Genomic DNA, 22,697 nt, shown 5'->3' on the forward strand with positions numbered 1-22,697 from the left:
TCTCTGTGACTCTGCCTTTCAGGTAAATAAATACATCTCTTTTAAAAAATATTAACACATTAAATACTGTGAAACAAAATCAAAGAAAAAAATCACTAATAAAAAGGATGTTTTTCAATCTGAAGAACCATTAGTTGAGAAGAATTCAACTTATCACAAAGAAATATTTGCATCATTATCCAGAAATCTCAGTAGTTACATTCCACATGGAATCATCAGATATGTGCTTGGAGTTTATCACATCATTGTCTTCTGGACTGATGCATAGAATTATTTTGTAAATGGATAAATATCTAAAATATGTGTTACATTCTAGAAAACATTTGCCAATGGACATATTGCTTAAAATTTTATACTGAAACAAAAGTGAGTTACCAGACTTTGAGGAGAATAGGAGTTGACAGCATTGGAGCCGCCAGTCCCTGGTGCCATCTGATTGTTATGTTGAGAATTTGTGAAGACAAGGGCTTGGCCAAAACCCGGCTGTTGGGAAGTTTCAAAGGAGTTGGCTTCTGAGGCTTGGTTGGGAGGAACAGACTTCTGAAGCAAGGCTACCAGATCAATGCTAAAAAGACAAAAAGCAAATGAGAAAATAGTTCATAAGCAAACATAACAAATAAATCTAAAAAGTGAATCATAAAATAAACTCACACTAAAGATTATCTAAGTGAAATCTAAGTGACTTTTTAGAAAACGGGGCCTATGGGAGCTAAAAAGAGGGCATAAAAAATATCCCACAAAGCCACAGAAACCAAAGTAGGCTTTGGCAAGAAGGAAAACAAAAAACTGCATTGAGAAATTTTCATAGAAATGACACAATCATGAATGACTATAAAAACTGACGCACTGAAATAAACAATTTTCTAAAGCTTGTCTCAAGAGTCTGTTTAGAACATGTTACCCTATTTAGTATTTGGATCCTGTGTTCCTTAAATTTTCCTAGAAGATAATGTTTCATAGTCTTACAGGATGAAAGTCTTAGCCATAAACCATTCAAAAACTTTCACATTTATCTTAAATGTTCCTATAAATGCTAAGTGTCTTTCATACAAACCATATTAACTTTCTCAAATTTTTGAGAAACAATATACAATAAATTAACAAATTCTCTTGTTAACTACATCTCTTCTCATCCCAAAAGAAAGATAGATGTTTCAATTTGAGACATAGCACCTTTCCTCAATGTGCAAGGTGAAGTTCCAGATGAAACGTATGCAATCCAATACCAGCTCATCTCTACACGTACTGAGTAGGACCTGCAAGTCATAGTGGATTGCCTAACATGGTAATGTACTCCATGAAGTCCTCTCAGTTGCCCCTCTTCCAGGCCAGCTCTCTGTTGTGGCCAGGGAGTGCAGTGGAGGATGGCCCAGGTGCTTGGGCCCTGCACCCCATGGGAGACCAGGAAAAGCACCTGGCTCCTGGCTCCTGCCATCGGATCAGCGCGGTGCGCCGGCCGCGGCGGCCATTGGAGGGTGAACCAACGGCAAAGGAAGACCTTTCTCTCTGTCTCTCTCTCTCACTGTCCACTCTGCCTGTCAAAAAAAAAAAAAAAAGAAGTAGACCAGTTGGGATTCAAACCAGCGCCCATATGGGATGCCGGCACTGCAGGCTTGAGGCCCTACCTGCTATGCCACAGCACTGGCCCCAAGAGTTAAATCTTTTAAATGCTTACACATTTCATTTTTGTAAACATAACCTCTACCACAAGTGAAAAATCAACATAAGACGGCCGGCGCCGCGGCTCACTAGGCTAATCCTCCGCCTAGCGGCGCCGGCACACCGGGTTCTAGTCCCGGTCGGGGCGCCGGATTCTGTCCCGGTTGCCCCTCTTCCAGGCCAGCCCTCTGCTGTGGCCAGGGAGTGCAGTGGAGGATGGCCCAGGTGCTTGGGCCCTGCACCCCATGGGAGACCAGGAAAAGCACCTGGCTCCTGGCTCCTGCCATCGGATCAGCGCGGTGCGCCGGCCGCAGCAAAAAAAAAAAAAAAAAAAAAAAAAAAAAAAAATCAATATAAGAGCTGTTAATTTAATTCCTGTGGATACAACCACTAAGGAAAGTTGTGACTGAAGCTCTGTCAGCTCATCAGGTGAGGGTAATTATAGGTTACACTTACAAGAAATGGGACAAAAACAGAAAAAAAGTTCTAGAATTGAAGATACTTATCCTAAGCAAAAAATTTCAATCAGGGCTTGAAAAACAAAGATGCTGGAAACTGTTTACCTTTGCCCAGGTGTGGCCTGATTCTCTCCTGGAACAGATGAGGAAGTGAAGACCTTTGTTTCAGAAAGCTGCAAGAAAGGTAGAAAAAAAAGTTAATGTTACTCTATATAAAACTCCAAATAACTTGAATTCCTGACAATTTCTAGTCATCATGTTCATTCAGTTCATTCAAAAGGTGTTCTAAAACGAATTAAATATACAAGCAAACTTTCTTCAGGTGAAGGAAATTTTAGATTGACAATCCTACAAGAATGACTTCTGAGGGAAATGATGACAATTATTAGAAGCGATGCCACAAAATGAAGTCAGATCAAGGTTCAAGTCCCAGTCTCACTCCTCTGTCATTACACAAAATAACAGCAGAAAAAAAAATAAACAAACAAAACAGCACAAATGCTACCAAAAATGACAAAAGGGAACTGAGAAGTTTGAAATGGTCAAATAGACATTTTCTTCTTAAAAAGACAGTAACTTTTGCATTTCATTAATCAACACTTAAATTTCTTTTCTGGGGCCCGTATTGGAGTACCTCAAGTTGAGCCTTCATTTGTATAACCAGCATCTCATATTGGGTTCAAGTTGTGGCTGTGCTACTTCCAATCCAACTCCCAGCTAACGCACCTGGGAAGGCAGCAGGGGGGAGCCCAAGCGGCTGGGCCTCTGCCACCCACTTGGGAGGGTGGGAGACCTGAATAGAGTTCCAGGCACCCAGCTTCAGACTGGCATAGGCCTAGCTTGTTGCAACCATTTGGGGAGAGAATCAGCAGAAGGAAAAGGTCTCTCTGAAGCTTTCCCTTTCAAATAAATAACCCTACTTTAAAAAGTAAAGGGTTAGGGAGACAACAGTTATTGCTCTAAGGTCTACAAGAAATCTAGGATTAGCATTTTAGATTATTCTCCTGCCAATCAGCATAATCTCAGAAAATTTTAAAATTTTTATTAATTCTCAATAAACATGCTTTTTTCAGAAAATACATATTCTAACAGAATATTAGTATCTGTGAGTATGCACATGTGTATTGCATTTACCAGATTTTAACGGGAAGATAAAAGAAAAAGTCTTATGAAGGCAGGACAGCTATGACAATACTCATTACATAAATGAAATCCAGGAGGCTCAGTATGGAAAGATGGCTTCTCCAAAGTCAGGACACTTAAATTTGGTGGCCGGCATTGTGTCAAAGTAGGTTGAGCCCCTACCTGTGACACTGCCATCCCATATGGGTGCTGGTTTGAAACCCAGCTGCTCTACTTCCTATTCAGCAACCTGCCAATGCTCCTGGGAAAGTAGTGGAGAATTTCCCAAGTGGTTGGGCCCCTGCACACAACATGGAGACCTGGAAAAAGCTTCAGGCTTCAGGCTTCAGGCTGGCCGAGCCCCAGCCACTGTAGCCATTTGGAGACTGAACCAGCAGGTGGAAGATCTCTCTCTCTCTCTCTCTCTCTCTGCCTCTCCACCTCTCTATATAACTCTGCCCTTCAAATAATAAAAAATTTTAAAAAAGAATTTGAATATAAGTCTTTTATATTCTGACCCCCTGATTTTCTAACCTGTCTGCTGACCTTGACAGACATGAAGATATAAAGCCTTATACCAAGAACTATTCCCTTTCTGGGACCCAAACAAAATCGCAGCACATATTCTAACACAAGACACTTAAAGATAGTGTGGGAGCGGCTGTCTGGCACTACAGTGAAGACACACCTTAAGATATCCACATCCCACATCTGAATGCCTAGAACAGTCTTGTCTCTGCCTCCAATCCAATTTCCTTGCTAATGCACATGCTGTGGAGGCAGCAGGTGACAGCCCAAGTATTTGGATCCTAACATCTATGTGGGAGACCTGAATTGAATTCCTGGCTACCTGCTTGTCTGGCCCAGCCCAGCCAGCTCTTGGAAAGAACTGAGTAATAAACCAGACTCACAAATAAAGGATTTTTCAAAAAATCATTTTATGAAAGGGATGCATCTGATCCAAGGCCAGACACTTACATCTTCGTTCCAGTCTTCTGTTGTCCATTCCTCCACAGAATTCTTCCAGGCCCCTGCTAGGAAATGACAACAATCAAAGTTCATAGCACAAAATCAAATACTGTCTTCCTCTAAATGATTCTGAATTCTATGTTATGCCAGAAAAAGTATCATGCATCTCAATAATTTAGCTAACAACTCAACAAATATGAAATTCTTGATGAATTCTCAATATATTCAGTAATATTTTCCAATGCAACTCGGTCAGAAATACCTACACAACATAAGTGTCTCAAATTGATTTTCTTTCAATGGACATCATAGTCAAGCAATTCTGCCGTGAATAATAAAGTACAGACATACCATAAAAATACTCTATTGATGATATATACCATTAAAACAAGACCCTATTTCAGGCAGACTACAGAATTATCAAATTTAGAGAAGGATTCTTAAAAGAGTAGCTTTACAAGATGGTTCCCTCAAAGGTTCTGAAAGTTTAACATTACTCCTGCTCCCATCAAGACTGCCATACTGTCTCAAAAAGCAGGTATACAGGATGGGCTGTAATACTTCTTAAACAAAAAGCATCCACAAAATATTTAAGTGCCTAAGAAGAAAATTACTGGTAACCAAATACGCTAACATATGCTTTTTAGATCTTGTGTATGGTCAGGCCCCTTAGTTTAAAGCTCACATGAAGAAACAAACCCAAATGGTTTTAAAGGGAAATACATCAAAATATTAACCACAACCATCTAGAGAAATTGGGATACTGAATGGTTTTTATCTCATCATTGGAAGAAAACAGGCAATTGATAAGCAAACTCCCATTTCTTTCTTCAAAAAGTCTGTGTTGGAGGCTGGTGTTGTGGCAAGTGGGTTCTAGTCCCAGCTGTCCATTTTAGATCCAGCTCCCTGCTTATATGCCTGTGAAGGCAGCAAAAGATAGCCCAAGTACTTTGGGGCCCTGTCACCCATGTAGGAGACCTGGAAGAAGTTACTGGTTCCTGCCTTTGGCCTGGATCAGCCCCCCTGGCTGTTGTGGCCATCTGGGAAGTGTACCAGTGGATGGAAGATCACTCTCTCTAATCCACCTCCTCTTTCTGCAACTCTTTCAAATGAATAAATAGTTTAAAAACAAAAACTGTGTGGAGAGGGGAGAGATGAAAAGGTGGCAAGTGACAAGGTCTAGTTTCCTGGATATCACCTTAATAACATAATCAACTTCTTCAAAATTAAATAATGGGGGCAGGTGTTCGGACTAGCAACAATAAAGACTGCTTTCCTCTGAGTTTGCCTAGGTTCACTTTTCAGCTCAGAACCCAGACTTCACTTTCCTGCCTGTGCCAATCCTGGGGAGCAATGATGACAGCTGAAGTAACGGGTCCTACTACCCATGTGGGAGACCTGAATTGAGTTCGGCCTCCTGGTTCTGGCTTTGCCCACTTTTGTCAGTTGTTAGCATTTAGTAAGTGACTCAGCATATTAGGACACACTCTCTCAAAAGAAACGAAAAAAATTGAAAGAGCAAAAGAAAAAAGTCAATAATCAGAAGCTAAAAATTTTTATGAAATTGTTATAAAAATATATATTATAAATATCTAATGTTATTTTTTAAAGGATTTATTTATTTTGGAAGTCAGAATTACAAAGCAAGACCTTCCATCCAGTGGAACATTCCATAAACAGCCACAACCGCCAGGTGGAAGCCAGGAGCCAACAGTTTCATCTGGATCTCCCACGTGGGTACAGGAGCCCAAACACTTGAGTCATCTTACACTGCTTTTCCTAAGCCATCAGCAGGGAGCTGGATAGGAAGCAAAGCAACCTGAACATGTACTGGTGGCCAAGTGGGATGCCAGGATTGGAGGCAGCAGCTTTACCGGCTACATTGTGATGCTGGCCCCCAGATGAACTTTTATATATAAAAAATGAAGACATTTTAAACATATTGTTAGATTTTAAAATAAAACATTCATACCTTTGAGTTTGTAAGAACCTTTGTTTGGCAGATCCTGAGCTACGCTGTGATCATTTGATGCCAGTTCTGTAGATCAATGTAAAATGCAAGGTTTTATCATACAACAATGAAAGTATTCCTCAGAAGAGAAACTGGCCAGTAATTAGCATAACCCTATTACATAACCTTATTACAGTATGTTGTTATAATTGCTCTATTTTATTATTGGTTATTAATGTTCATCATTTACTGTGCCTAATATATAAGTCAACCCTTACAATATGTATGCATATATAAATGTATGTATGTATAGGGAAAAACACAGTATATCTGCAGTTTGGAACTACCTACAGTTGCAGGCATCCCCACCAGGGTTACAGAACGTACCCTCTGTCGAGGGTGGGAACTACAGTACTGCAAGGGCAGAGAATCTCACTGCGGTCCTTATAGTCACAGGCCACTGTGACTCAGGCACTGAATCGTGCCCGATGGCTCCTGAACACAGTTCTATCAACCACACTCACTATCATTCCCATGTTTACTAAGCTCCTTAACTATTTTTATTATAGCAAATTTCTAGCAGTTTGACTAATTTAGTTCCGTTGTTTACTAGATTCAACAGTCAGCTTTCTGAGCTTGAAAGGTTGCATGCTGGGCTCAGACCTGTCTTTACAGCAATACAGTATCACTGCAGAGAAACTGCAGCAGTCCACCAGCTAATGAAACCCTTAACTGTATTTTCCAACAAACTCATCTTGCTTATCTAAACGCATACTGGCAAGAATTTGTTACGATAAGTGAGAATTAAGGAGGGATAGGTGATGGGAGATAAAGGGAAGAGAGAATATAAACGAAAAATAGCTAATAAGAGTTTAATTCAACATTCTGTTCTAATACTTGATGTATAAACATTACTTACATATTTTTGCTTGGATGTGTTTTCATTCTACTTTCTTAAAAAACCTATGTTTGGGATTGTCACATTATATGATAACCGTATGCTTTCCATCAGAAATGGCTAAGAATTCCAGTTATTTGGCCATCTTCATTAGCACATGGCATTATCACTTTTCTTTTATATCCACTTTATTTATTTATTTATTTTTTTTTTTATTTTATTTTTTTGACAGGCAGAGTGGACAGTGAGAGAGAGAGACAGAGAGAAAGGTCTTCCTTTGCCGTTGGTTCACCCTCCAATGGCCGCCGCGGCCGGCGCGCTGCGGCCGGCGCACCGCGCTGATCCGATGGCAGGAGCCAGGAGCCAGGTGCTTTTCCTGGTCTCCCATGGGGTGCAGGGCCCAAGCACCTGGGCCATCCTCCACTGCACTCCCTGGCCACAGCAGAGGGCTGGCCTGGAAGAGGGGCAACCGGGACAGAATCCGGCGCCCCGACCGGGACTAGAACCCGGTGTGCCGGCGCCGCTAGGCGGAGGATTAGCCTAGTGAGCCGCGGCGCCGGCCTATATCCACTTTAATAGATGAATGGTAGATAACTGTGGTTTTCATTTGTATTTCTCTGGTTACTAAAGATGAGAAGTCTATTTGTGTAGGCTTACGTGCCCTCTATACCATCTTCTTTCATGAACCATCTGTTCTATTCCTTTCCTCATTTCTAGTGAACATTTTATTTTGAAGCTACCCTTCACCCAGAGTCCCAATGACAACATTTCCAGTAATTATAGTAGAACACTAAACACTAAAACCCAGGACACTGATAAGCTTACAATGCTGGTTCCATTTTTTAAAAATCATAGTTAAAAAAAAAAAAAAACAGAATATTTAAAATTTACCACTCAGCAGTAGTAAGTACACACACTATTTTGTGCTACCATTACAATTACCCATTCGCAGACCTTTCCCATTTTACTACTCAGTTTTTACAAACGTTCTGGAGGTTGTTTGCTTACTGCTAAGTTTTGAGGCTTCTTTATATATTCTATATACAAATACTCTGTCAAGTATGGGTTTACAATATTTTCTCGTACAGTATGGCTTGCCTTTTCATTATTTGCTTCAAAAGAGCAGAATTTTTATAAAGTATACTTTGTCAAATTTTCTTTTGTGACTCATGCTTTAGGGAACATAAATAAGAAAATTACGCCTAAGCTAAAGTCAACAGACCTTGCCAATATATTTTCTTTGTGAAGTGGACTTTTAGGTTTCACATGTAGATTTATTACCGACTTGGAGTTACTCTTTTGAGTACATTATTATATATATATTTAATTGCTTCATAACCTTTATCAAAATCAATCAGCTTCACGGGCTTGTGTTTATTGCTAAACTACAGTTCATCCTTAACTATTTGATGGAGACTGGTTCCAGGACCCTAAGAGATACCAAAACCTGTGGATGCTAACACCCCTCATATCAAATGAACAGCATTTGTATATAAACTATGTACATCTTCCCATATACTTTAAACCAACTCTAGAGCATATAGAACAATGTTAACGGCTGTTATACTGCATTGTTTAGGGAATCATGAGAAGAGGGTGAAAAGTAGGCTGTACAGATGCATTCTTTCCCAAATATTTTCCTTTCTTTTTTTTTTTTTTATTTATAGTTAGGTTTTTGCAGATTCAAAAGTTTAAATACAATTCTAAGGGATTTTCCCTCCCTCCCTCCCTTTTCTCTCATTTGTTCTCTCTCTCCCCTTTCTTCTTTTCTCTTTCTTAACCCCAAATACTTTCCATGGGCAGTCAGTTAATTAGGACGCAAAATTGATATCTTGATCCTATTTATTTTTATTTGAAAAGCAGAGAGACAAACTAATGGACAGAGAGAGAAATCTCCCATTCCCTGGTTCATCCCTGAAAAAATTCACAACCAAAGCTATACAAGGCTGAAGACAGGAGCCATGAACTCAATTCACATCACTCATGTTGGTAGCAGAGACCCAACTACTTGAGGCAACACTTATTGCCACCCAAGAGAAACAGGAAGCTGGAACTGGGATTGGAGCCAGGACTCAAATCTAGGCTCTCTGATATATCAGTGTCCCAAAGATGTCTTAACCACTAGGCCAAATACCTACTCTGATATCTCAATTTTAATGGTAGTTAAAATCCTAGATAAGGCCGGCGCCGCGGCTCACTAGGCTAATCCTCCGCCTTGCGGCGCCGGCACACCGGGTTCTAGTCCCGGTCGGGGCGCCGGATTCTGTCCCGGTTGCCCCTCTTCCAGGCCAGCCCTCTGCTGTGGCCAGGGAGTGCAGTGGAGGATGGCCCAGGTGCTTGGGCCCTGCACCCCATGGGAGACCAGGAAAAAGCACCTGACTCCTGGCTCCTGCCATCGGATCAGCGCGGTGCGCCGGCCGCAGCGCGGCAGCCGCGGTGGCCATTGGAGGGTGAACCAACGGCAAAGGAAGACCTTTCTCTCTGTTTCTCTCTCTCACTGTCCACTCTGCCTGTCCAAAAAAAAAAAAAAAAAAAAAAAAAAAATCCTAGATACATTTGTTAGAATGTATCCACTTATGCCCATAAAAAGGGGTGAATTTTATTTATCAATTATTTCAATATACCATCAGTTGACATGGAATAAGCTACCATGGATTAATATAATAAATACTAAGAATAATTCAGTAAAGCTTAAACTTCGGAACAACAATAAAATCATATATCTCTCCGTCGTATCTTCTTTATTAACAATACTGCTTCATATTGTTCTAGGTAGAAGACCATGAAATGTATTTATCATTAGTTAGTCCTATGCATGATGTTTACGAAGCTACTATCATATTTTTCCATTCTTTGATCATTGGTAGATTACAGAAATACAACTATTCATGAAACATATATCTAGTAAGCATCTTTTAAAAATCTCCTTTATCACAACAAATGAGTGGCGTTTTAGTCTGTTTCTAACCCTGATGAAGTCTGTATTTTCCTTATTGCACTGGTTAGGACCTACAGTATAATGGTGAACAATAACAGTGGCAATAAGCACCTTGATCTTGTTCTAGAGGAAAAAGATTTACTATTTCATCAATGACTATAATATTAGCTATAAATTTTACAGATAACCTTCATCTGCTCAAGGAAATGTTTCTATATTTCTAAGTGCCAGGGTTTAACAAGCAAACAAAATAAAAATGGTATCAAAATTCTTTTCCTTGATAAAATGATTATGTAAGTTTTCTACTTAACTTCACTAAAAGGGTGAATAAGACATTTTTAATAAATATACTAAACATGAAATTCAGTCTTTCAAAATAGAAAAATGAATAATTTTTGGTATGACTATTTACAATTTGTGCAGTCATCACCACCATCTAACCCAAGAATATCTCCATCTCCAAGAATAAACACTATACCCATTAGCTGCCATTCCTCATTACCAAGAGATTCCAGCACTAGGCAATCAACAATCTATTTTCTGTTTCTAGGGATTTGCCTAAACTGAACAGCTAAATAAACAGAATTACAAAATACAAAATATAAAATTTTCTGACTGCCTTCTTAACTCTGCATGTTTTTAAGTATTATCCATATTGTAGCATCTCTTCATTGCATTTGAGGCTCTCCAATACTCCCCAACATAGACATTTTACATTTTCCTAATCATTCATTCACTGATGGACACTTGGGTTGCTTCTACTTTTTTTTTTTTTTTCTTCTGTAAGATCAGTTAATTTGTTTACTTGAAAGGCAGAGGGACCAAAACAAAGAGATATCTTCTATCTACTGGTTACCCCTCAACTGTCTGCAACAGCCAAAGCTGGGCCAGGCCAAAGCCAGGAGTTGGGAGCTCCATCTGGGTCTCCCATGTGGTAGACAGGAACTCAAATACTTGGGCCATCATTTGCTGCCTCCTCATTGCATTAGAAGGAAGCTACATTAAAAGCAGAGGTGAGCCTTGATCTCACGTACTGAGATATGGGATGAAGTCATCCTAAGCAGCAGCTCAAACTACTGGGCCATGCTGTCTTGTCCCCTTGATTTTTTGATAATTATAAATTATGCTATGAGCACTTTTGCACCAGGTTATGTGTCAAGCCATCTTTGCCATTCTCCTGAATTTATATGTACAAATTGATTTTTAAGAAATATCTAGTATAAATTTCATGTGTTGTGATATAAGCAATTTTCTGTCTTACTAGATTTTATGTTCCAATACTTAGGTTTTTAAGATTTACAAGAATGAGCTCAATCTGTCATTTTAAATTTGTTGGCAAAAAACTTATTGACGTAACATATAACCTTCTAATATCACGTGATTTTTCTCAACCCACTTATGCTTCTTTACCTTCCTTTGGTAAGTCTCCCAAGTAGTTTATCAGTATTCCTACTTTTGATTTCTGTTGATCCTCTCTACAGTATCTATATTCCTAATTCACTAATTAATTGAGCTTCTAGGATCATGCTATTATCTATTTTTTGTCATGGCTGATGTTATATGAGTGTTGCTTTTTCATAATTTATATTTTTACCCATTGAGCTGCATTTTATTAAGGCTTAAGTTATGTTCTTATAAATATGACTTTAACAGCTTGCTTACTTTCATGAGTAAATCATCTGATTTATCAATGAATTTCAGAAAATAATCCAAAAGATAGGGATGTACAATAACCAGCAATATTGCCCCAAATTTTAGTGTTCACCATGGAAATGGCTGAATACTTTCAGTAAAAATTCTTCTAAGAATTCCTGTATATCTGACATACTGGAGTGGAGTGTGGCTTAAGTACTGACTTACACAAAGTATGGAAGGGAAAAATCACATTCCACATCATCAATGAAATTTTGATGTGAGAAATTCTAGAGGTAAGAACCAACAAGGACTAGTCTCAGAGGTAGCAGAGTGGCCAATTTTTCATTCAGCTCCATTAGCACACTTAGAGTTCTATCTTTGCATAAGAACATAAAACTCTTTTTTTAAAAGATTTATTTAATTTATTTGAAAGGCAGTTACAGACAGGCAGAGGCAGAGAGAGACAAAGACAGAGAGGTCTTCCATCTGCTGGTACAGTCCTCAAATGGTCACGATGGCCCATGTTGGGCTGATCTGAAGCCAGGAGCTTCTTCCAGGTCTCCCATGCAGGTGCAGAGGCCCAAACACTTAAGCCATCTTCCACTGCTTTCCCAGGCCATAAGCAGGGAGAGCTGAATCAGAAGTAGAGAAGCCAGGACCAGGACCAGTGCCCATATGGGATGTCAGTACTGCAGATGGTGGTTTTACCTGCCACACCATAGCACCGGCCCCAGAACATAAAACTCTTGGGGCTGGTCTTGTGGCACAGGGAGTTAAGCCATCACCTGCAGCACAGGCACCAGTTCGAATTCCAAATGCTCTACTCCAGACCAGCTCCCTGCTGATAGCCTGGGAAAGCAGGGGAAGAAGGCCCAAGTGCTTGGGTCCCTAATACCCAAGTGGGATACCTAGAGGAAGCTCCTGGATTCAGTCTGGCCCAACTCCAGCCATTGTGGCCATTTGGGGATTGAACCAATGGATGGAAGCTCTCTCTCTGTCTCTTCCCTCTCTTTGTAACTCTGCCTTTCAAATAAACAAGTTTAAAAAAAAATCAATAAATTAAAACTCTTAAGAGCTCAAATATTTAAAACCCACCTATAGCAAATCTAGAACACTTACCACTTCCCTCATTTGCACCATTCTGAGCAGCTTCCCAAATCACTAGCTTTGTTCCACACCCATCTGAAGATGTGGAATCCGAATAGTCCGCAGGATTAAAAGTCCTTAAGTTTGAAATAAAGAAAAAATAAAGGCAAATCAAGCAAGCACCAAAGCCACAAAAATGAGTATATATGATCATTCCCCAAAAGAGCCCAGTTCTTCTTACAGACAGTATAAAGGACTACCCTTTCTACTCCTCCTATTTAAGTATAGCTAATTCTTGTATCCATTGGGATACAGATCTTCTATTAAACAAAAGATAATTGGGGATCTTCCATATATCTTTTATAATAGCCCTTTGTCCTAAAACCTGTCCTCTCCATCATAATGCAAGCAGGAGGACGCAGAGGCTTCAGGCACAATAAGGGCTCTAATGGAAAGTTCCACTGAAAACTAAGGCATAAATAAACAACAGGTCTTCTATTTACACATCAGAAATCAAGTCTGGCTTTAAACTTTTTACATCTGAACTATGTACTTCTTTAAATATAGAAACATCAGTTAAAAATAAGAAAAGTCTTTGTTCAGCACCTCTTTTTTTTAATCAAAATTTTAAACTGAATATCCATAAGGAATCATGATTCACACATCTAACACAGTCCAAAATGATTACTACCTTTAATATTTTCATTTTAAAAACTAAAGAGAAAAATCATTTAAAGTCCTCAAGGTAGGCAAATGTTTAAGTGCTCCATGGGTTTTCATCTCCTCATTTTCCACAGGAAGTTTAGGCAGAAAACAGAGAAGACAAAAGAGGGACCACAGCCATAGGCACCGACAGCAGTGACAACAGTGACAAAGGGCTACTGCTTGAGTCAATTCCCTTACTTCCTTGACTGTCATCTACATATGGCTTCCATAAGACTTTAACAACCCTGTGGGAGCTAATGCTTCTGGAGCAGCTGGTATTGTGGCACAACAGGCATCCCATACCTGAATGCCATATGAAGTCCCAGCTGTTCTACTTCTGATCCAGCTTCTTGCTAATGTTCTTGGGAGGGAAGCAAATGATGGGCCAGATACCTGGGCCCCTGCCACTGGTGTGGGAAACCAGGATGGAGTACCAGGATTCATCCTGGCCAAGCCCCAGCTGTTGAAGCCATTTTGGGAGTAAACCAGTGGATGGAAGATCTATACCCCCACCACCCATCCCTCTGCATTTGAAACAAATAAATCTGAAAGAAAAATAGAGGGAAAAGAGAGAGAACCCAGAAACAACAAATATGGTTTTATTATAGTGTCTATTTACTATGCTCATACTTCACTATTCAAATTTGGGTAGAATAACATGAATAAGCATTCAATTTATGAAGCATTCAGAGACAATTGTGGGATTTACCAACATGGCTCCTACAGGGCAGTGGTTTTCAGCTAGGGATGACTACACACCTTCCTCCCAAAGAACATGTGGCAATGTCTATAGACATTTTGATTGTCACAACCTCAGGAGAGGTGCTGCTGGCATTTAATAGAGAAGAGACCTTGATAAATATCCTATGTACTCCATTACCCCAATTAAGTATTATCCAAGCTAAAGTGTCTCTAGTGCCAAGGGCTAGAAATCCTACTCTAAAGGCCATTCTTGTACTATGTGATTTGTTAATAATTTTCTGACTCATCAGGATAATTGACAAGGCAGAGGAAGGAAAAATAAAGTAACAACTAGGGAAGAAATGAACTACAAAAATATGACAGCTGTGACTTACCCCATGGCTTGGGTTGAGAACCTTCCTGCCCCTCTCCCTCTACCACGTCCAAATCCTTAAAAACAAAAATTGCACGATAAAATAATACTTATATCCTAAACAATTAGGGTTCTATCAAATTCTCCATCCTTACTCATCACCAAAACATTATTATTGTTCCCAACAGCACCGACATTTCCATCCAGGGCACCCTATTTGTTGTTCCCTGCTGACACAACTACCTACCAAGATAGTGAATTCAAAAGCTATTAAAGATAATTTCTGCTAGTGTACTGGTGATATCTGATAGCTTTACATAGGCAGGCTATGTTATAAAACCTTCTGTGTCTTTCTCTTTTAACATCTATTTATTTGTTTGAAATAAAGAATGACAGAGAGGGGGAAAGACAGACATACACAGAGACGAGACAGAGAGAAAGAGCTATCTTCCATATGCTGGATCACTCCTGAAATGTCCACAACATCCAGGTCTAGGCCAGCCCAAAGCCAGAATCAAGAACTTCATCCAGGTCTCCCACATAGGTGGCAACACTTGAGACATCATGTACTACCTTCTCACTTAAATTAGAAGGAAGCTAGATCAGAAACAAAGGAGCCAGGACTCAAACTAACACTCCAATATGGGATGCCAGTATAGCAACAGGAGCCTTATCTGTTGTGCCACAATGCAGGCACCAATTGGAAACTTCTAAAATCAACTACTGCAGGTGGCACTGTGGTACAGTGGGCTAAATCAGTCTGTGACGCCAGCACCCCATTTATCAGGGTGCAGGTTCAAGTCCCACAGCTCCTTGCTAATGAGTTTAGGAAAGCAGCAGAAGATGCCCCAATTGCATGAGTCCCTGGGAGTTCCTAGCTTCAGGCTTTGGCCTGCCCTAGCCCTGGTCCTTGTGGGAATTTGGGGAGTAAACCAGTAAATGGGAGAACTTTCTCTCTATTTCTATCTTTTCTCTGTCGTCCTATCTTTTTAATTGATTTCCTAGAAATTCTAAACTGAGGATCAAAAACCTAAACTTACAAACTGAAATTATAAAACTTGTGAGGGAAAAAACAGGGCAAACACCATACAATGTTGGATTAGGCAATGGCTTACTGAATATGAAACCAAAGGTATAGGCAATATAAAAAAATTGGACTATGAAAATTAAAAATTCCTATGGGGGCAGTCATTTGGCAGAGTGAAGCCCCCAGTTAGCATGTCCACATCTCATATCAGAATACCTAGTCTGGGTCACAATGCTCCACTTCTGAATGAGTTTTCTTCCAGTGCATAACTTGGGAAGGCAGCAATGATGGCCAAAGTGTATGGGGCCCTTGTCACCCATGTGGAGACCCAGACAAAGTTCTAGGATATCAGCTTCAGAGTAACCCAACCCTGGCTGTTGTTGGCATTTTAAGAGTCAACCAGTGGATGGAAGATCTCTGTTTATCTGTCTCCTCCTATCTCACCTCTATGCTTTTCAAATAACGTGAACATAAATTTTTTTTTTTAAATTTTTTGACAGGCAGAGTGGACAGTGAGAGAGAGAGACAGAGAGAAAGGCCTTCCTTTGCTGTTGGTTCACCCTCCAATGGCCACCGCGGCCGGTGCACCGCGCTGATCCGGTGGCAGGAGCCAGGTACTTCTCCTGGTCTCCCATGGGGTGCAGGGCCCAAGCACTTGGGCCATCCTCCACTGCACTCCCTGGCCACAGCAGAGAGCTGGCCTGGAAGAGGGGCAACCGGGACAGAATCCGGCGCCCCGACCGGGACTAGAACCCGGTGTGCCGGTGCCGCAAGGCGGAGGATTAGCCTAGTGAGCCGCGGTGCCGGCTGAAAATAAATTTTAAAAAAAGGTTGGCATGTAATCAAAACATTATCAATAGAGTAAAAAGGCAACCCAAAGGATGGGAGAAAGTATCTGTAAACTACATATTTGATGAGACAGTAGCATTTAGAATATATACAGCACTACTAAAACTCAACAACAAAAACAAACCATTGGATTCAAAAAGGAGCAAAAGGACTTGAATAACATTTCTCTAAAGAACAAATACAAATGGCCAGCAAGCACATGAAAATATATTCAACATCACAGAGCAATAGGGAAACATGTCAAAACTAGTAAAAGATCACCTCACATCCACTACGATAGCTACTATCTTTTAAAAAATCAGAAAACAACAAGTGTTGAAGACAGAGTGCACCTTTGCACTCTCGTGGTGGGTACATAAAATGGCACAGTAGGCTAATCCTCTGCCTGCAATGCCAGCATCTCATATGGGCACCAGTTCTAGTCCCAGCTCCTATTCCGATCTGGCTCTCTGCTGTGGCCTGGAAGGGCAGTGGAGGATGGCCCATGTGCTTGAGCCTCTGCACCCATGTGGGAGACTGGGAAGAAGCACCTGGCTCCTGGCTTTGGATCGGTGCAGCTCCGGCCACTGCAGCCATTTGGGGAGTGAACCAACACGGGAGGAACTTTCTGTCTCTCCGTCTCATTGTCTATAGTTCTACCTCTCAAATAAATAAAATCTTTAAAAAAAATGGTGCAGGAAAGATCTGGCATCAGGGCACAGCTGGTTAAGCCACTGCCTGCAACACCAGCTTCAGAGTGCTGGTTCAAATCCCACTTGTCCCGCTTCCAATACAGCATCCAGGTAATGCCTCTGGGAAGGCAACTGAAGATACTCTAGTGGCCATTCGAGGAGTGAACCCCCGTTCTGTCACTCTGCCTTTCAAATAAAATCATTAAAAAATATGCAATATGGAGCCATAAATTGGATCTAAAACAAGAAATTTCTTTTGTTACTATAAAGAACATTAGTAGGCGCTGTGAGAAGTAGGTTGTCTCCACACGTGGAGCCTGACTCCCATATGGGCACCAGTTCGTGTCCCAGCTGCTTCTCTTCCAATCCAGCTCCCTGTTAACGGTCTGAGAAAGCAGTGGAAGATGGCACACGTGCTTGGGCTGCTGCACCCACCTGGGAGATGCAGAAGAAGCCCGTGGCTCCTGGCTTCAGATCTGCTGAGCTCCAACCATTGCGGCCATTTGGAGAATGAACCAGCAGATGGAAAATCTCTCTCTACCTTTCCCTCTCTATGTAACTCTGCCTCTCAAATAAATAAATAAATAAATCTTTTAAAAAACTTAGTAAGATGAACAGCAAAACTGGAATGAGGTCAGAAGATTGCATTAGGGGCTGACGCTGTGGCATAGTGGGCTAGGCTTTTGCTTATGGTGCTGGCATCCCATATGGGCACTGGTTCATGTTCTGGCTGCTCCTTTCCCTATCTAGCTCTGTGCTATGGCCAGGGAAAGCAGCAGAGAACGGCCCAAGTCCTTGGATCCCTGCACCCACGTGGGAGACCCAGAGGAAGCTCCTGGCTCCTGGCTTCAGATTGGCCCAGCTCTGGCCATTGTGGCCATTTGGGGATTGAACCAGCGGAAGGAAGACCTTTCTGTCTGCCTCTCCTTCTGTCTGTGGTTCTATCTCTCAAATAAATAAATAAAATCTTTTAAAATTAAAAATTAATAATGCCCTTATTTTATCACTTTAATGTATGTCTTTTTTTTTGAGAGGTAGAGTTACAGACAGTGAGAGGGAGAGACAGAGAGAGGTCTTCCTTCCATTGGTTCACTCCCCAAATGGCAACAACTGCTGGAGCTGCACCAATCTGAAGCCAGGAGGCAGGAGCCTCCTCCCAGTCTCCCATGTGGGTACAGGGGCCCAAGTACTTGGGCCATTCTTTACTGCTTTCCCAGGCCATAGCAGAGAGCTGGATTGGAAGCGGAGCAGCTGGGACTAGAACCGGCGCCCATATGGGATGCTGGTGCCACAGGCAGAGGATTAACCTACTGCACTACAGTGCCTTCCCCTAATGTAGGTCTATTAAGAATTTTTTTTTTTAAAGATTTATTAACTTGATGGCCCAGTGCTATGTGCAGCAGGTTAAAGACCTGGCCTGAAGTGCTGGCATCCCATATGGGCGCCGGTTCTAGTCCCAGCTGCTCCTCTTCTCATCCAGCTCTCTGCTATGGCCTGGGAAAGCAGTAGAAGATGGCCCAAGTCCTTGGGCCCCTGTACCCACATGGGAGACCTGGATGAAGCTCCTGGCTTCGGAACAGTACAGCTCCGGCCACTGTGGCCATCTGGGGAGTAAAACACCGATGGAAGACCTCTCTCTTTGTCTCTACCTCTCTCTGTAACTCTGTCTTAAAAAAATTAAAAAAAAAAAAAAAAAAAAAAAAAAAAGATTATTTGAAAGGCAAGTTACAGAGAGGGAGAATTAGAGATAGAGAGATAATGAAAGTCTTCCATCTGATGGTTCACTCCCCAAATGGCCACAACAGCCAAGGCTTGGCCAGACTGAAGCCAGGAGCCACGAGCTTCTTCCAGATCTCCCATGTGGAAGCAGGGGCCCAGGCACTTGGGCCATCATCTTGGTTCCTTGGGCTGACTGGGACCAGAAGAATGTGGTCTCAAGAGACACTGCCCGTTGGCCATACCCCCCTGTCCTGTGCACAAACTCAGACTCCAAACTGCGACCTACAAGGTGGCAGCACAGAGAGTTCTGCAGGACCAGACAGGGCCAAGTGGCAGGAGCAGTGAGCAGCACCAAGGAGGCTATGGCGGAAGCCAAGAAGATCGTTTACCAACACCTGGACTCTGTCAAGTAGAGTCTGGAGCAGTGAGGTCTGCAGACAGAAATAACTGCTACAAAGGATTTCAGAAGAGTAGAAAATGTGTATCACGTGAAAGAAGAGGACTGTATTACATTTACTGAAATTGGAAAAATGTAAAATATCTTTGACTTCCTTGTTGGAAAGCGAGATAGCTCTGTTGTCATAAGCCCACCCCACAGCTGTAAAGACTCCAGGTGCATGCTACTTCAAAAGTATTTTTAACTTTTGAGGTAGAGGAGAAAGAGAAGAAAAGAAAGTATCTCTGAAATTCCCATTGAAATATGTTTATATCTTTTAACTTTTATACTTTGTATGCTTTCTTTTCTCCTGAATATATACCTATTTAGATAAACTTCCTCTCCAAAACACAGTCCATTCTTGATTATAGTCCCACAGAATACTTATGTTTACCTTCTATTTCCAAAAATGTACTCGAGAAATATTCTTGAGATTAAATATATTATGTGCACACTTGTGAACTGACAATTCATACATGAGTACATGTAAATAATAGTTCTATTACAGGAAGAGATATTCAAACATTTCATAATTCTGTGTTTTTTTTTTTTTTTTTTTTTTTTTTTTTTGACAGGCAGAGTGGACAGTGAGAAAAAGAGAGAGACAGAGAGAAAGGTCTTCCTTTACTGTTGGTTCACCCTCCAATGGCCGCTGTGGTTGGTGCACTGTGGCCGGCATACCGCACTGATCCGAAGCCAGGAGCTTCTCCTGGTCTCCCATGTGGGTGCAGGGTCCAAGGACTTGGGCTATCCTCCACTGCACTCCTGGGCCACAGCAGAGAGCTGGCCTGGAAGAGGGGCAACCAGGACAGAATTCGGTGCCCCAACCGGGACTAGAACCCGGGGTGCCAGCGCCGCAGGCCCTGGCCCAAGTGCCTATTGAGCCGCGGCACCAGCCCATAATTCTGATATTTAAGCTAATACTTTGCTCTGTTACGGTTTCATATGAAATCTAGTTTTATATAAAAACTACGCTTCAACAAGTTAAAGTCTAAAAATTGAAAGACAAAAGTGTTTATAGGCCAGCTCACTTGGCTAATCCTCCGCCTGTGGCGCCGGCACCCTGGATTCTAGTCCCGGTTGTTCCTCTTCCAGTCCAGCTCTCTGCTGTGGCCCGTGAGGGCAGTGGAGGATGGCCCAATTGCTTGGGTCCCTGCACCCACATGGCAGACCGGGAGGAAGCATCTGGCTCCTGGCTTCGGATTGGCGTAGTGGCCATTAGGGGAGTGAACCAACAGAAGGAAGACCTTTCTCTCTCTCTCTCACTGTCTATAACTCTACCTGTCAAATTAAAAAAAAAAAAAGTGTTTATAAATGAAAAGGAATTCTTATATTCACCATACATTCAGGAAACGAGCACCAGGAAAAAAAGTAAAGTGCAGATCCCTTGCAGAATTCATCTATGACATTTGAAATTAAGAAAAACTGTATAGTAAGTCCTAAGGTTTACTTATTTTCATTTCACCTGCTTAAATGAAAACAAAATAAATAAATAAATAAATAAATAAATAAATATCAACTCTAGTACCAAGTAGTTAAATTTTTAAAAGATTTACTTATTTATGTGAAAGAGATACACAGATAGAGAAGGAGAGGCAGAGAGGCAGAGAGAGAGAGAGAGAGAGATTGATTTTCCATCCACTGGTTCACTGGATGGCCACAACAGCCAGTGCTGGGCCAGGCCAAAGCCTGAAGTCAGGAGCCAGGAGTTTCATCTGGTTCTTCCATGTGGGTGCAGAGGCCCAAGGACTTTGGCCATCTTCTACTGCTTTCCCAGGCCATAACAGAGAGCTAGATCATTAGTACAGCAGGCAGGATTTGAACTGGCACCCATATGGGATGCCCATATGGGATCTTTTAAAAGATTGTTAAATTTTCCATTCTAACTCCCACCGACACTGGTGCCTATCTGATTTTTTTCATAGTCCCTTCCATTTATAACACAAGTTAAGCTTCAACCTTTAAAGGCTGCATTTTGCAGGGTCAGCACTGTGGCACAGTGGGTAAAGCCCCTGCCTGCAGTGCCAGCATCCCATATGGGCACCAGTTCAAGTCCCAGCTGCTCCACTTCCAGTCCAGCTCTCTGCTATGGCCTAGGAAAGCAGCAGCAAATGACCAAGTGCTTGGGCCCCTGCACCCACGTGGAAGACCTAGAAGAAGCTCCTGGCTCCTGGCTTTGGATTGGTGCAGCTCTGGCTGTTGTGATCATTTAGGGACTAAACCAGCGGATGGAATACTTCTCACTCTCTCTCTCTGCCTCTGCTTCTCTGTAAATAAAACTTTAAAAAAAAAAAAAAAAAAAGCTACCCATCCCTAAGCAACCAAACTAAGTCCTAAAGGTAGATTCTTCCTCTCAAATGGACAAAGTAAAGGGCTCAATCATGCAGTTATGGGAGTGCTGTCATGAAGATTTGACTGTTTCTCTAATATGTTTATTACAATCAGGAGAAGCATCTAATACCCTAGAAAAGAAAACTCTCAACCTCATAGTAAATTCTGGGTTCTTACGTATGAGGATTATTCAAAACGTTCTGCAAAGAATGGGTGCTTAGCACAGGGCTTTTAGACACCTCTTGAGAAACCCATATCACTTATCAGTCGTTGAGTCTGATTTACTATTACACTTCTGGTTCCAACTTCTTTTTAATGTGCAGGAATGGGAGGCAGAAGGTAAAGGGTCAAGAGTTAGTACTTGACCACTCACATAGTTGACCAAAACTGAATTCCCAAACCCTGGCAACACCACGGCTCAGGCTGCTGCAGGCATTTGAGGGAATCAGCAGATGGAAATGCTACCTCTCTGTCTCCTGTTGTCTCACTACATTTCAAATAATAATAAAAAAAAAAAAAGAAAAAAGAAAAAAAGAATAAAAAAAATTAGGAGCCAATACTGTGGCAAAAAGGTTTATGCACTGCCTGCAACTACCTACCAGTTTGAGTTCTGGCTGCTCCACCTCCGATCCAACACTCTGTTAATTAGTCTAGGAAAGCAATGGGAAGTGTCTGAACCCCAGCCAACCTGGTGGAAGACCAGGATGAAGTTCCAGGCTCCCGGCTGTGACATGGCCCACTTCCAGCCCTCCTGGACATTTGGGGAGAGAACCAGCAGATGGAAGATACTCATTCTCTTTCTTCTCCTCTCTGTAACTCTACCTTTCAAACAAATAAATCCTTAAAAATAGATAAATAGGGGACCACATTGAGGTATAGCAGGTTAAGCTTCCCATATGGATGCCAGTATGAGTTTTAGCTGCTCCACTTCCAATCCAGCCCCCTGTAAATGCACCTGAGAATGCATCAAAGGATGGTCCAAGTGTTTGGGCCCCTACAGTCACGTGGGAGACCTGGATAAAGTTCCTGGCCCCTGACTTGGGTCTGGCTCAGGCCTCACCCTGACTTTTGGGGCCACTTGGGAAGTGAACAGTGGAAATCAAATTCCAGAGCCAGCATTGTGGCGTAGCAGTTAAGCAGCTGCCTGCAACACTGGAATCCCAGATGGGTACCAGTTCAAGTCTTGCCT

General features: G+C 41.7%; 1 protein-coding gene and 1 non-coding gene across 23 annotated transcripts in view; both read right to left on the reverse strand.

The window, feature by feature from the left end:
- Nucleotides 1-22,697, reverse strand: part of UBAP2 (ubiquitin associated protein 2) — a 112,891-nt gene that overhangs the window by 31,574 nt on the left and 58,620 nt on the right. For 4 of the 22 annotated variants that reach the window (XM_070053369.2, XM_070053364.2, XM_070053382.2 and 1 more), the window contains 5 exons: nt 14,498-14,552; nt 12,750-12,853; nt 4,218-4,273; nt 2,223-2,290; nt 376-565 (listed from right to left, as the gene is read on the reverse strand). In XM_070053369.2, the coding sequence (XP_069909470.1) occupies nt 376-565; nt 2,223-2,290; nt 4,218-4,273; nt 12,750-12,853; nt 14,498-14,552 (473 nt within the window). Of the gene's footprint in view, nt 1-375; nt 566-2,222; nt 2,291-4,217; nt 4,274-6,180; nt 6,247-12,749; nt 12,854-14,497; nt 14,553-22,697 lie in introns of all 22 variants that reach the window. The other 18 variants (XM_070053358.2, XM_051856840.3, XM_089299818.1 and 15 more) reach the window with 7 other exon arrangements.
- On the reverse strand, nt 178-258 carry LOC127485311 (small nucleolar RNA SNORD121A). Its single transcript, XR_007912416.1, has one exon. It is a non-coding gene; the product is annotated as a small nucleolar RNA SNORD121A (small nucleolar RNA).

This window comes from Oryctolagus cuniculus, chromosome 1 (genome assembly GCF_051225735.1).
Source record: "Oryctolagus cuniculus isolate XC-2025 breed Fujian yellow rabbit chromosome 1, ASM5122573v1, whole genome shotgun sequence".
NCBI classification, from domain to species: domain Eukaryota; kingdom Metazoa; phylum Chordata; class Mammalia; order Lagomorpha; family Leporidae; genus Oryctolagus; species Oryctolagus cuniculus.